Source organism: Terrapene carolina, unplaced genomic scaffold (assembly GCF_002925995.2).
Source record: "Terrapene carolina triunguis isolate 2854851 unplaced genomic scaffold, T_m_triunguis-2.0 Scaffold633, whole genome shotgun sequence".
Lineage (NCBI taxonomy): Eukaryota > Metazoa > Chordata > Testudines > Emydidae > Terrapene > Terrapene triunguis.
Window position 1 is genome coordinate 3,588,475 of NW_020664984.1, and position 14,282 is coordinate 3,602,756.

Below are 14,282 nucleotides of genomic sequence, written 5' to 3' on the forward strand. Positions count from 1 at the left end.
GAGAGAGGAGAGGAGGGTTATTCCGGCCAGTGTAAAACCACAAACAGCTGTCTGCATAGTGATTTTCCAGACACTGCTGTGACTCAAGTCACTCCAACAGGGGCAAAACATGGGTACGGGGCAGGAGGCAGTGAGGTTTGGAAAGGTGAAGTTGCCCCCCTGATGTACTGGATTTAACCTCTCCCTCTCCAGCCCCCTTCCTGGAAGGCCAGTGACTTGTTTGTCATGTCTGACAACACACTCAGCGCTCAAAGCCAGGAGGCTGTGTTCTTCTACCGCAACATCTGAGTCTTCATGTCATCAATATGCTGTTTCAGTCATCGCGTCATGGCTATTGTCTGTGCTCCATCACCTCCCGATGGACAGGGTCCGACCTGCGTGTGTGTCCCACTGTCCCCTGCTGGGTAGGATCAGATCTCCAAGAGATCTCGGAGTTGTGGATGGTTCTCTGAAAACATCCGCTCACTGTGCAGCGGCAGTTAAACATGCAAGCAGAATGTTGGGAACCATTAGGAAAGAGATAGATACTAAGACAGTAAAAATCATATTGCCTCTCTATAAATCCAGTTCTATATGCAGTTCTGGTCGCTCCATCTCAAAAAAGCTATATTAGAATTGAAAAAGATACAGAGAAGGGCAACAAAAATGATTAGGGGTATGGAACGGCTTCTATATGAGGAGGGATTAAAAAGGCTGGGACTGTTCAGAATGGGAAAGAGACGACTAAGGGGGGATATGACTGAGGTCTATAAAATCATGACTGGTTTGAAGAAAGTAAATAAGGAAGTGTTATTTAGTCCTTCATATAACACAAGAACCAGGGCTCACCTGCTGATAGGCAGCAGGTTTAAAACAAATCAAAGGAAGTATTTCTTCACACAACGCACAGTCACCCTGTGGAACTCCTGGCCAAGGGATGTTGTGAAGGCCAAAACTATAACTGGGTTCAAAAAAGCATCAGATACACAGGGCCGGTGCAAGGAAGTTTCGCACCCTAGGTGAAACTTCCACCTTGCGCCACCCCCGCACTCAGCTAACCCCGCCCCCTATCCCACCGCGGCAGCTAACCCCGCCTGCGGAGTCCCCCCCGAGGAAGCTAACCCCTCCCGGGGAGCCCGCCCCAGCTCACCTCCACTCCACCTCCCTTGCCTGAGCGGGCTTTTAGGCGCCCTCAACCACTAGGCACCCTAGGCGGCCGCCTAGTTCGCCTAGTGGTTGCACTGGCCCTGCAGATACATTCATGGAGGAGAAGTCCATCAATGGCTATTCACCAAGATGGTCAGAGATGCAACCCCATGCTCTGGCTGCTCCTCAGCCTCTGATAGCCAGATCCTGGGACTGGGCAACAGGGGATGGATCACTCAATAATTGCCCTGTTCTGTTCATTCCCTCTGGGGCACCTGGCATTGGCCACTGTCGGTAGACAGGATACTGGGCTGGATGGACGATTGGTCAGACCAAGTCTGGCCATTCTTATGTGTGTCTGTGTTTGCACATGTGCCTCACTGCCCCCTGCTGGATGGATTCAGATCTGCTCCTCGGAGGGTCTGTGCCCCCTGCTGGGTACAACGGTACTGGATGGAGGACACGCTGTAGGGAACAATCCTACGTTGTCTGTGGGGATGGATTAGATGGGACGTGGCAGCCTCACCCATGGCTGATAGCTCTGCCTGTCTCACAGCCCCCTAGCAGCCTGACTCACTTTGCGCACTGAAGTAGGAGGTGGCTGTCACGTTGCCCAGTGCATTGCTGGCCACGCACGTGTATTCTGCTGAATCCGCTGATGTGACATCCCAGATCTCCACTCTCAAGGTGTTGTAGGATGGAAACACACTGACCCTCTGGCTGGCTGCTGAGCGTGGGCCTTGGCTGGAAGCCACTAGTTTATCCTCTCTGTACACGGCTAATTCAGCCCGTGGGTTGCTATCAGCCGTGCATTGGATGAGGCCCACCCTTGCATTGCGGATCTCCAGGAAGGCGTTCATTGATGGGTTCCTTGGAGCATCTGCATGGAGGAGACAATGTTACTGTTAAATCAGGTGGCTGGACTTCTTCAACTGACAAAGAGGAGGTGACTGGTTAAGAGCAGCCAGTGGTGGTCTACAGTTATTGACTAGAACAGATCACAAAACAGACTTTCCATCCCATGAGAAATTCCAAGATTTCAAAATTTCATTTGTCCTGCTTTGAAATCTCGTAATTTTTTGCATAATGGAATATTTCTTCTCAACCTTATCCAAAAGTTTCTTTCGGATACCATCAGAATGTTTCATTTCGACTTTGTAGTGTTGACTCTTCTATTATATTATGGAAATGAAGCATTTCAGCCTTATTGGAACAAAACATTTGGATCTTATCACAACAAAACATTTTAGCGATTTCCCCCTTGAAAAATTCAATGAAATGGATACGTTCTGGGGAAATGTTTGTGTTGTCAAATCAGCATTTTCCAATGGAAAACTGTCCCCTTGTAAATTGTTCAACTCTCTATTATTGACCTTCAAAGTGAATCTGCAACAGCGCTACACAAACGCCAAGAAATCACGTTAGCCAGGCTTTTAGCATCCAAGGGGTGAGGGGTGAAAGGACAGGGGAGAGAGGAGGAGGAGAAGGAAGAGGTTGTTTCAATCATTGTTTGGTTGGGCTCATTTAAAGGGAGGGGACGTTTGCGTCTTGATTTTGGATTCTAGATGCTCCCCTAGTTCAGAGCGGGTTGGATCTGGGGCTCTGCCTTGGGCCTGGGTCTTAATTTTACTCTCATGGAGCGCTGGGCACATCTATGGCTCTATAGAAATAACAGATAATAACAACAAGTTGCCTTTATTTAGTGTGAACAAATCAACCCCCAAATCCCCTTGACACTCACAGAGCACATCCAAGCTGAGCAGGGCAGAGGTGGCACTTCCTGTCCTCCCCTCTGCCCGACAGTGGTATGACCCCGTGTCGGCGCTGGAGACCCTATCAAGGTGGAGCGACCTAACGGGACCGTCCTGCAGCCACTTGCTGTTCTTATACCAGGTGTAGTTGGTCTCGCCCCCGAGCCAATCGGCAACCAGGCAGGTCACGTTGACTGTGACTCCTTCGTGGATTTCCTGAGATGGTTCAATCATGATTCTGACAGCTGATGGGGAGAAGAGATCAGGAAAATCAGCCATGTGTATTCTAGTGGGAACCGGCAGAGCTCCATGTTTCATGCGATTAGCTGCTCATCAGCAGAGCTGCTTAAAAAATTTTCATCTGAGTTCTTTCTCAGATTTTATTTTTTTTTTGACAGAATGGACATTTTTGCAAGAAAATTTCCATTTTTGCTGATTTTGGGTGTGTGTGTGTGTGTGTGTGTGTGTGTGTGTAAAAACAACGACTTTTTGGGTTTTCAACAATTTTTGAGATTTTGGTTTTTCATCGAAAAATTCTGCAAAAAATGTCCACAAAACCGAAAAATGTTAATTTTTGTCAACATTTTCGACAGAAAATAATCTCCATTTTCCAACCAGTACTAGTCATCTCGGATTCCACAAGGTTCGACCCTTCTGATGGCTGTTTGGTGTGTCTTAGTCCAGATGCCTCCTCCACAAAACGCACCATCATAATTGGCACTGATCAGACCCCTTGTTGGCCCCCTTTGAATGGACCAAAGAAATGAACTATCTACTCATTGCTAGAGGTGATTCCTCCAGGTCAGAGCTGGGGCATGGAGAAGCACATGTGTGGGTATATTGCACCGCCATTGCTTGTGCAGATAAAGATATCATCGGGGGAATGTGATTTTCAAAGCAGGCTAGGGGATTTTGACACATATCTCCCAGTGACATTATTGTATGCCATGTTGTTGTAGCCATGTCAGTCCTGGGATATTAGAGAGACAAGGTGGGTGATGTAATATCTTCTATTGAACCAACTTCAATAAAGATATTACCTCACCCACCTTGTCTCAGTGACATCATTGGCATCTATCTGTCTAAATCCCCTGGATCAGGGTTCTCAACCTTTTTCTTTCTGAAGCTGCCCCCAGCATGCTATAAAAACTCCACTGCCCACCTGTGCCACAGTAACTGGTTTTCTGCGTATAAAAGCCAGGGCTGGCGTTAGTGCAGGGCAATTGCCTGGGGTCCCACGCCACAGGGGCCCCCATGAAGCTCCATTGCTCAGACTTTGGCTTCAGCTCCGGGTGGCGGGGCTCAGGGCCCTGGACTTCAGCCCCATGCGCTGGGGCTTCGGCTTTCTGCCCTGGGCCCCAGCTAGTCTAACACCAGCCATGCTTGGAGGGACCCCCTGAAACCTGCTCGCGGCCCCCCAGAGGGCCCCAGACCCCTGGTTGAGAACCACAGCCCTAGATCACTTGGCAAATCTAAGTCTTAGCCTCTAGCATTGTCAGCCTAGCGCCAGCTGCTAGCATTGAGTTCTACACCCAAATCTGCTGTGATGCTCAGATCAAGATTTAAATCTGAGTTTCCCCAGAGATTGCAGGTGCACAAGCTCCAGATCCTGCTTTGGCCCCACCCCGTGGGATCTGAATCCAAATCCCCGCATAGCCTGTGGGTGCTCCAGGGAGAGAGCACGGCACAGAAGGGTTAAAAAGACACCTGCACTCACTCTCCACACCGAAGCGCACGGATGCTGCAGCACTGCCGTAGGTGTTGTTAGCCGAGCAGACGTACTGGCCTGCGTCCTCCAGCATGACGTCCTTCATCTCCACCTTCAGGGAGTTGTGGGACACGTGAATGCTCAGCCGCTGGTTAGGCGAGCCCCAAGAACCCCGGGTGGAAGCCATGGGCGTGCGCTCAGCCCCTCGGTACAAGGCTATATCTGACGGTGGGTGGCTGTCGACAGTGCATTGGATGATGGCCTGGTGCCCATCCTGGGCATCTAGGAAGGAGATGAGTGAGGGCTTCCTTGGGGCGTCTGAAGAGACAAGAACACGTTGTACTTGAGTTAAAAAACAAAGACAGTGACTTTCTTCTGGAAGGGGGTTGCACAGTTTGGCCAGATGGCTCTGGGGACGGGCAGGGGCTATGGAGTAGCTCTAGAAAGGAAATGGTTTTCCTGCTCTCTGAGCATTTTTGAGATTTAAAAAACTCTCCCTGTCCCAAATCAGGATGGAGAATAGAAATCTCAAGAACTTTCGCAAACCAAAAATCTGAAATTTGTTTTTGAACATCGCAATCGGAACATTTTGTTTCAATAATTTTGGATACATTTTGTTTCAATGTTGACCGATTCATATTTTTTTACATGTTTTGTATCTTCAGTTAACTTTCAGAGGCGTAGCCGTGTTAGTCTGGATCTGTAAAAAGTGACAAAGAGTCCTGTGGCACCTTATAGACTAACAGATGGATAGGGGGAGGGATAGCTCAGTGGTTTGAGTATTGGCCTGCTAAACCCAGGGTTGTGAGTTTGATCCTTGAGGGGGCCACTTAGGGAACTGGGGTAAAAATCTGTCTGGGGATTGGTCCCCCTTTGAGCAGGGGGTTGGACTAGATGACCTCCTGAGGTCCCTTCCAACCCTGATATTCTATGATTCTACGTATTAGAGCATAAGTTTTCATGGGTGAATACCCACTTCATCAGTCACAGTGGGTATTCACCCACGAAAGCTTATGCTCCAATACGTCTGTTAGTCTATAAGGTGCCACAGGACTCTTTGTCGCTTTTTACAGTTAACTTAAATTTCTAAATGGGAAATCGGTTTGAACCAAAAAGCATTTAGAAAATGTCGAAATGGGATGCTTCGACGACGTAGAATCTCTCTTTTCCAAAAAAGTTTGAAATGGGAAATTCATTGAAATTGACCCTTTCCTATGAAGCGTTTAGGCTCTGAGGAATCCGTGTTTTCCAATGAAAAAAACGTTTTGTTACAAAATTCCCAATCGGTTCTAGCGTGACGCTTATAACACGGGGCCCCTGGTCAACTCCCTGACTAGCTCAGTGGTGACCGGACGTCATCGGCACTTGATACCATCCACCGATGTGTGTGACGTGACCCGGAGCCTGAACAGAGTTGCTAGGGCGCAGTCACCACGACTGGCGCCGATTGCCTCCCGTTGGCAGTCACAACAGAGAGGCTGAAGGTGGAATGGGCCACAGCAAATGAGCTTCTCCTCTGTCTCTCCTGGAGTTTGCCCTCCAGGCCAGGGCCGAGGCCCAGGCAGACAGCAATGCGGGGAAAGCCCGTGGGGCTGTGCCCACTGTTAATAGAGTGCTAGGGCAGATGCAGTGCACCACATGCCGATCTCCGTTACACCAGTGTAACGCTGCCGGAGTCAATCTCCTTCTATCTCAGGTATTTTGAAGGCACTTCTCATTGGTCCCCGAATCACTGTGGGGTAGCATTGCTCTGGAGAAACTCTGTTCCTCTGGATTTACGCTGCCACCACTGAAAGCAGGTTCTGGCCCGGTATGTTTCTATAACTGACCCCATCTGAGCCAACAGCAGGATTTGAACCGAGGATTTACAGAGCTAAAAGTGCGCGTGAAAGGACTAAGCCTGTTCATTAGCTGGCAGCCATGGCAGACTCATTAACCTCTGATGTGGAGCAGCCACTAGAGGGGGACAAAGACCTTCCCTTTCTAGTGTGGGTAACGTTTCCACTTAAGATATTTAAAGCTAAATAACGTTTCAAGAATTTGACCCATTTGGGTTGTGTCCAGCAGGGAAATGTCCCCCTTTCCCCAGAGAAACAATGATGTCTTGTCCCTGGAGCTAGTCCTGGCAGGCACCCAGCAAGACTTGGTTTTGTGATTGAAGTCACCTGCACTGGGAATTCGGTTGCATGCTCCATCTGAGAGGACGTAACGTTATCTAAACTGCAGGCAACTTACAGAGCACGCGCAAGGCGGTGGGCAGAGATGTCCTCCTTCCCCTGTCATTGTGAGCCGTGCAGGAATACGAGCCAGCATCAGTGCCCGCCGCACCACGGATCGTGAGGGAACTGCCAGGGCCCTCCGCCAGCCATTTGGTGTTCTTGTACCAGGTGTAAATGGTGCTCGGCCGGGCACTGGTATCCTCACAGGTCAGTGTGATGCGGTCCCCCTCACGTACATCGGGACCTGCTTGGATCACAACCCTCACAGCTGTGGAAGAAACCAGAGCAAAGCTGGAATGGATACAGCTGGAGCAGCCCTTTGAAACCAATAACGAACCATCGGAGTCAGCGTGGTAGACTGTTACAGATTTCTGATCCTCTGCCCAATTCTACCCCAGGCCTGGCATAGGTTAGAGCAGCATGGGGGCTGCTCTAACCTACACACCTGGCAATGATCCACATTCACCAACCAGGGATAGCTGGAGCGCAGCATGTTTCAGCCATATCTGCTTCCCTGTCTCTACACACCCCCTATGCTGGGGTCAGATGGCTCTGTGGCTTCTTTGCCCACTTAGTTAGCACTCTCCTGGCCAGGAGAATCCCCAGCAGAATAGACTGGAAGATTTCACTCCCTGGTGCAGGGGGAGGGCAGTGTGGGAGAGAATCTGCCCCGAATTCCCTTCTAAGCAACACTGGAGCGCAATGGGAGTGACGAACTCCATACTCACTCTCGATGGTGAAGTATACGGAGGCGCTGGCCTCGCCGATCGCATTGTTTGCCGAGCACACGTACGTCCCTTCATCCTCCAAGGTGACGCTCCTGATCTCCAGTTTCAAGGTGTTAGGAGAGGACGAGACACGTAACCTCTGTCCGGATGCCCCGTCACCTCGGGAGGAACCAGAAGCAACCAGCTCATCAGCTCTGCGCAGGGCCAGTTCTGACTGCGGGTTACTGTCAACAGCACAGACGATGATGGCTAACTTCCCATCTTGAGTCTCCAGGAAGGACTTCACCCAGAGATTCCTGGGAGGATCTACAAGGAAGGAGGATTTAATTTGACTTCAGAACTTTAATGTGACCTCAGTGACTCACAAATTATTGGGTACCTGGGTGAAATTCCCTGCCCTGTGCTATACAGGTGGTCGGACTGGATAATCGAATGGCTTCTTCTAGCTTGGGACTCTGTGAATCTGTGAACTAGAGCCAGGAAGGTTTCAGGAAGGAGCCGTTATTAGAGCTGGGCAAGCAATTTGTCACAGCTCATTGGGGGGGAGGGATAGCCAGGGCCGGCGCAACCCATTAAGAGACCTAGGCGGTCGCCTAGGCAGCTACAATTTGGGGGGCAGCGTGACGGTATTTTGGCGGCGGGACCTTCCGCTGCCTCTGTGGGAGGCGGCATTTCGGGGCGGGACCTTCTGCCACCTAGGGCGGCAGAAAAGCTGGCGGCGCTCCTGGGGATAGCTCAGTGGCTTGAGCATTGGCCTGCTAAACCTAGGGTTATGAGTTCAATCCTTGAAGGGGCCATTTAGGGATCTGGGGCAAAAATCTGTCTGGGGATTGATCCTGCTTTGAGCAGGGGGTTGGACTAGATGCCCTCCTGAGGTCCCTTCCAACCCTGAGATTCTATGATTTATTCAGTGAACTTTGCCTCTTTTTTCTAGTTATGTCATTATTCAAAATGACTTGGCAGGAGATTTCTATGACGGACCCTTGGCCTGTCGCTCGTTCACAAGCTGTTTGCGATGAGTATTCAATACAAAAAGTCAAGCGGCGTTGATTGGACACGTTGGTGTCGCATGGTGGGTCACTGTTCCCTGATTGGATGAGAGTGTGACCCTAAGAATCGGGGTTCGGGGGGGGGGATTGAAAACTCGCTTTTATCAGTATTCTCTAGAATCACCTGTGGATTCTCCACTTTTGGCAACTTCTCTCCCGGGAACTCTTTTACACTAATACTCATGGGAAATAAACACAAACAGGGCTCGGATGTAGGCCGGGTGAACTCCGTTCAAAAGTCATGCCCATTGTCCTGTGCCATTTTTAGCAATGTTTGCTCCACTTTCTTGCCTCAGCACTTGATACTCAGGATAAGGGGCGTGAGGAGGACCCCTGGACTTGTTGGCTGAGTTTTTGGGGAACCCTAGGGTTGGGTGTTAAGTAGTGCTGGTCACCAGACTCAAGGAGGTCAATTTGTTTTACTCAACAAAGAGACGCTTAAGAGGTGATTTGATCACAGTCGATACGTGCCTACACGGGGAACAAATATTTAACAATGGGCTCTTCAATCTAGCAGACAAAGGTCTAACACGATCCAAAGGCTGGAAGTTGAAGCTGGACAAATTCAGACTTGAAATAAGGCGTGCATTTTTAACGGTGAGCGTAATTAACCCTTGGAGCAACTTAACAAGGATCATGGTGGATTCTCCATCATTAGCAATTTTTAAATCAAGATGGGCTGGTTTTCTAAAAGTTCGGCTCTAGGGATTATTGTGGGGCAGGTCTCCGGGTGCGTTATAGAGGAGAGCAGACTGGATGGTCACAGTGGTCCCTTCTGGCCTTGGAATCCATGAACCTCTGAAAAATATTTTTAATTGAAACTTTTTTTTAACGAACATAGAAAAACCGGAAACCAAAAATGTTTCTGTAAAATGTTTTTTTGGCTTTCGTTTAAAAAAAAGTGGTTTCCAATAAAAATAAATCAATTTTGGTTTTCAAAAATCAGAAAATGTTTAATGAAAACAGTTTTTGAAAATGGACCATTTTTCCGTTTCAGTTTTTTGTAAATTTTTCTTGGGGAATTTTGAAAAATGTGAAAAAATTTCAACACTTTCTGTACAAAATGCTTGGTATTTTTCACCCACATCTAGTTCCAGGTGAGGCTGTGGCTGGTGGTAACAAGGAGGGCCGTGGTTCTGGCTTTAGATGAGATTTGGCAAATTCTGAATTTACCTGGTTTCCAGCTGAAACTAGCTCAGTCCGAACCACTGTCCATCCCACTTCCACACCTAGACGTGACCCTTTGCAGCTGCCTTACCTCCCCAATGAGCTCCGCCCACCCATCTCCCTGCTGCCCACACCCTCCACAGCTACCCTCCTGACATGTCCTCTAACAGCTGACTCCTAAACTGATAGCCAGGTTGGGAACCAGCTGGGAGCACATGCCCAGGAGCATGGGCGGATTTCCACTCTAGGGAGGCAGGATGGGGACAAGGAAACCTTCCCTGACCCCCAGACTAGACCCCACCCCTTACTTGACACAATTCCCAGATCCTTCAAACCCCCAGTTCCCAAGGGATAGCTCAATATTTTAAGGCTCAATCCAAACACGTCTCTTGCTAATGTTTGAATGCCTTTTCTCCCATGTGTGGTTTGAGTGGGCACAAACCCTGGAGCACTGTCTGCTTTCTAAAGACCGGGGGGAGGACTACACTACGCTCCTACAATGGGGTCCCTCTAAGGACGTAGACTTTGCCCTGCAGATCAGACCATAGGTCCACCAACTCTGGGGTCTTGTCTCCAGCAGTAGCCAAAGCAGGATGCAGCCCTCCCCTCCCCACTAATGTATGGAGGGGTCGCTTATCTAGTTCCCCTTTTTAGTGCCAGTGGGCTGGGGGCGCTGGGCTGGGCTGGTGGATACAGAGGCATTTTTCTCTGAACCTTGCACAGTTCAACCATGCAAAGAACTTACAGAGGACGTTCAAAGTGCCTGGGGAAGAGCTTCTAACCCTCTCCTGGGTCTTCACCGTGCAGTGGTAGGATGCAGCATCAGCGGTGGTGACCTTGGGAAACACGAGTGACCTGCCAGGGCCCTTGCTGAACCATATGTTGTTCTTATACCAGGTGTAGTGCGGCATCCCCGGGGCATCACTGTCAACTGCACAGGTTAGGTTAACAGCATCCCCCTCGTGGACATCCGGCGAAGGAGAGATCCAGACCCTTGCAGCTGGGAGGAAAGACTAATGTGAGAAAATGTTTATATACTATGGGGAGGGAGGGATGGATGGATAGATAAAGGGGTATGTATGGAGATGGACAGATGGATATGACAGTTATGTAGAGGGATGAATGGATGGATACAGCGATCTGTATGGGGATGCAAGGATTAGAGAGAGAGAGAGAGAGAGAGAGAGAGATACAGGGATAAGTATGGAGAAGGATGGACAGATAGATACAGGTGTATGTAAGAGGATTGATGGATGGATGGATGCAGGGGTATGTATGGGAATGCATGAATAGATAGACAGATACAGGGGGTATTTAGGTGGATGGATGGATATAGGGGGATGTATGGGGATGTGTGGATGGATAGGTAGATACAGGGGATATTTAGGTGGATGGTTGGATACAGGGGTATGTATGGCTGGATCTATAGCTATAAGAGGTATCTAGGTGGCTGGCTGGCTGGATACAGCAGTATGTAGGGGGATGGATGGATGGATGGATCCAATTCCCATGGCAGTAGAGGGCAATGTTGCACTCACTCTCTGCAGTGAAGTTCAGTGAGGTGGTTGAGTTGCCGTACGCGTTACTAGCAGAACACACATACTCTCCTTCATCCTCCATCACCACAGCCTGGATCTCCACCTTCAAGCTGTTGTGTGATGAGGAGACGCTGACTCGCTGTCCGGCTGCAGGGTGGGAGCCAGTGGTGGAAGCCACAAGTTCACCTCCTCTGAACAGAGATAACTCTGACTGTGGGTCACTATCAACAGTGCACTGGAGAACGCCCAGCTGCCCATCTGGTGTCTCCAGGAAGGAGGTCAACTCGGGCTCCCGGGGTGGATCTGTTGGGGTGAGACACTAGCATTAAGGCACAGTGAACATGCTCTTCATTTGCCATCATCTTGAGCCTTTAATGCCATGATTCCTTCTTTGATCAGCAAAGCATTGTCTCTGGGCTGCCAGCCTATTTCACCAGCACAACATTCACTGTCAGTTGCTTAAAACGTCTATGCTGAATCCCTTCTCCCCTCACAACCCTTCATCTCTTAAGTCCTTTTATCCTGTAGGTTCTCCATTGCAGACACTACCACACTATAAATAATAGAAGGAGAAGAAGGAAAGGCAGATCCACCCAGAAAAATCTGATCAGACCGCCCCATTCCCATTTGAAAATCTAAATTAAAGAGTCCACTCCGAATACTTTTTAATTTATACTTGTGGTTCGCTTCTGTTCCTAGAGTTGGTTGGGAATTTTCAATGCAATTTTTTGGGGTCAAAAAATGTTGATTAATTGAAAATGAATCTGCTTGTGAAACAGAGTCAGTTTTGACAAATCTCCAGCCTTGAATAATGTTTGGGAAAAAAGTTGCAGAAGATTTGAAATGAAAAACACCAGTTTTCAAGTTCAAAATGACTTTCTTTTGAAAAGTCAGCCAGTTAGACTTTTAAAAAAGGTTAACAAGGAAAGAAAAGTTCAAAATCAAAACAAAATGGTTTCGAAATGATCAAAATGAAATATTTCCATTGATCTGGGCCTGAAGTTTGGTTTTGTTGTTTTGTTTTTTCAGTTTGCAGAAAATTGTCAAGATTTTGGTGTTTGGTCCAGATTCAGGATGGGAAAATTTTTCCAACTCCTGAAAACTTTCAAAGGATGGGAAAACCTTTTCCCTCTTGGCTCTGCCTTCTACAGTGTAAATGCCATGATACGGGCTGAAATGGGTGGTGCCCTGACTCTTTCACCTTTAGTGTTCCCAAGGATGTGTGGCCCGTACCGTCTCCTGCTCTGCTCAATAAGCCTTTGATACAACATTGGGAAGGGGCAGCGTGAAACCTGCGTCCCTTCCACGGTTCCTGTTCCCTCTTTGCTCAGGCAAATTCCTACTGAGGTCAGTGTGAATGTTACTGAGCAATACGGGCTCCTGCATCTGGCTCGTCATGATCAGTGCCAGAACCTCTCTCTCTAGAGCCATCGGGAGTGATAGGCTGTCCTGGAGCAGGGCCCTGGTTCATGGAATCTAGACCAGCCGCGGCCTGTGGCAGTCGCAGAGCTGTGCAGAAACTGCCATTTTTGGTTCAGGGGGAGATTCGTGATTTGGAAATGTCTTTAGTTCCAGAATGGAACAAAATCAAAGAATTCTGAAATTTCCCGCTAGCCAAAATTCTGAAGAAAAAATAAATAAAATTTCAGGTCAATCAAAACATTTTGTTTTGACAACATTGAAACGTTTCGTCCTGATTTTCCCTTTTTGTTTTCATTTTATGTGATATTTTATAATAAAAACGGGAAAAATCAGAAACCAAAAGTCACGTCGAAATGGAAAAGCGAAACGTTCTGGTCCGAGAAGGCTGCAATGGAACATTGGACCCGATTGAAACGCTCTTTTCACCTTTTGGTTTCAAAACAAATTTTCACCAAAGACGACGCGTTTCTGCGAAACGTTTTGCTTTCGATGAATCAGCATTTCCTGCCGGGAAAATCTCCCGCTGGAAAATTTCCAACCCGCTCCGGGAATAGCCGTCCTCCGGCAATGCTCTGGTGAAAAGCCATGCACCCAGCCCAGGGCGCAGTTAAGCAGCGATGCAATGCAACGGGCTGCTCCAATATCCACTGACATCAATGGGACGCTGTCCACAGACCTCCATCAGAACTGGCTCAGCCTCCACCTGGATAAACAATCTCACTTACAAGAGACGTGTAAGCTGACGGCTGGGGAGATGCTGCTGCTGGTTCCCTCGGGGCTGTGAGCTTTGCAGTGGTAAGAGCCAGTATCCCCACTGGTTATGTGTGGGAAGGCGAGGGAGCTCTCCGAGCTCGCTTGAAGCCGGTGGCCGTTTTTGTACCAGGTGTAAATGGCGCCCTCTGGAGCATTTCCTGTCACATCACATGTCAGGGAGACATCATCCCCTTCCTGAACGTCCGTGGAGGGCGTAATTAGAACTCTGGCGGCTAGAGGATGGAGACAAGCCACAGCAAAGAGAGATAACAACAGCCTGGCTCTCAGCAGCAAGTTGAATCCTACCTCTGGCCCCACCCTAGATGGCCCCGACATGCCAAGTTTGGATCTGAATCCAAAATACGGGGGCTGCTATTCGGGCAGTTCTCATTCAGCCTTTTATAGCCAAGATGGGAAATCCAGACCTGGAAGTGGATCTAAAGCTGGGCTCCCACAAAATCCAGGGGGGACAGAGGTTGCGTTCAGTGTGTCGGCTCATTACAGAGACAGGCTTGAAATGCAAACTCTGGATCCAGATCCTAACTTCCCTGAAACTCAGGCTTTGGATCTGGGGTTCTGATTTTGGCCTAACCCTAATTTCCATCACCATCCGTCAAGGCCTTTTCCTCTCCTCCTTCAAGAATCCCCACCCGCCTCAGTTTACACCACCCCAGTGCACTTCACCGCCCTCCCTACGCTGGCTCAGGTCTTGGCAGCGGCATTCCAGTCTCACTCATTACAAAGTCAACGGGAGTTTGCCTGAGGAAGGACTGAGCGAGGACATCAAGATCTAGTCCGTGGTTTGTAAGCTTCTTGGGCAGG

General features: G+C 48.9%; 1 protein-coding gene across 1 annotated transcript in view; it reads right to left on the minus strand.

Moving 5' to 3' along the window:
* SIGLEC1 (sialic acid binding Ig like lectin 1) overlaps positions 1-14,282 on the minus strand; it is a 46,541-nt gene that overhangs the window by 1,880 nt on the left and 30,379 nt on the right. Inside the window, exons 12-19 of the mRNA XM_026659547.2 lie at positions 13,433-13,693; positions 11,286-11,588; positions 10,493-10,747; positions 7,532-7,837; positions 6,820-7,071; positions 4,594-4,902; positions 2,867-3,121; positions 1,703-2,005 (exon numbers count right to left, since the gene is read on the minus strand). Coding sequence (XP_026515332.2) covers positions 1,703-2,005; positions 2,867-3,121; positions 4,594-4,902; positions 6,820-7,071; positions 7,532-7,837; positions 10,493-10,747; positions 11,286-11,588; positions 13,433-13,693 — 2,244 coding nt within the window. The remainder of the gene's footprint in view (positions 1-1,702; positions 2,006-2,866; positions 3,122-4,593; positions 4,903-6,819; positions 7,072-7,531; positions 7,838-10,492; positions 10,748-11,285; positions 11,589-13,432; positions 13,694-14,282) is intronic.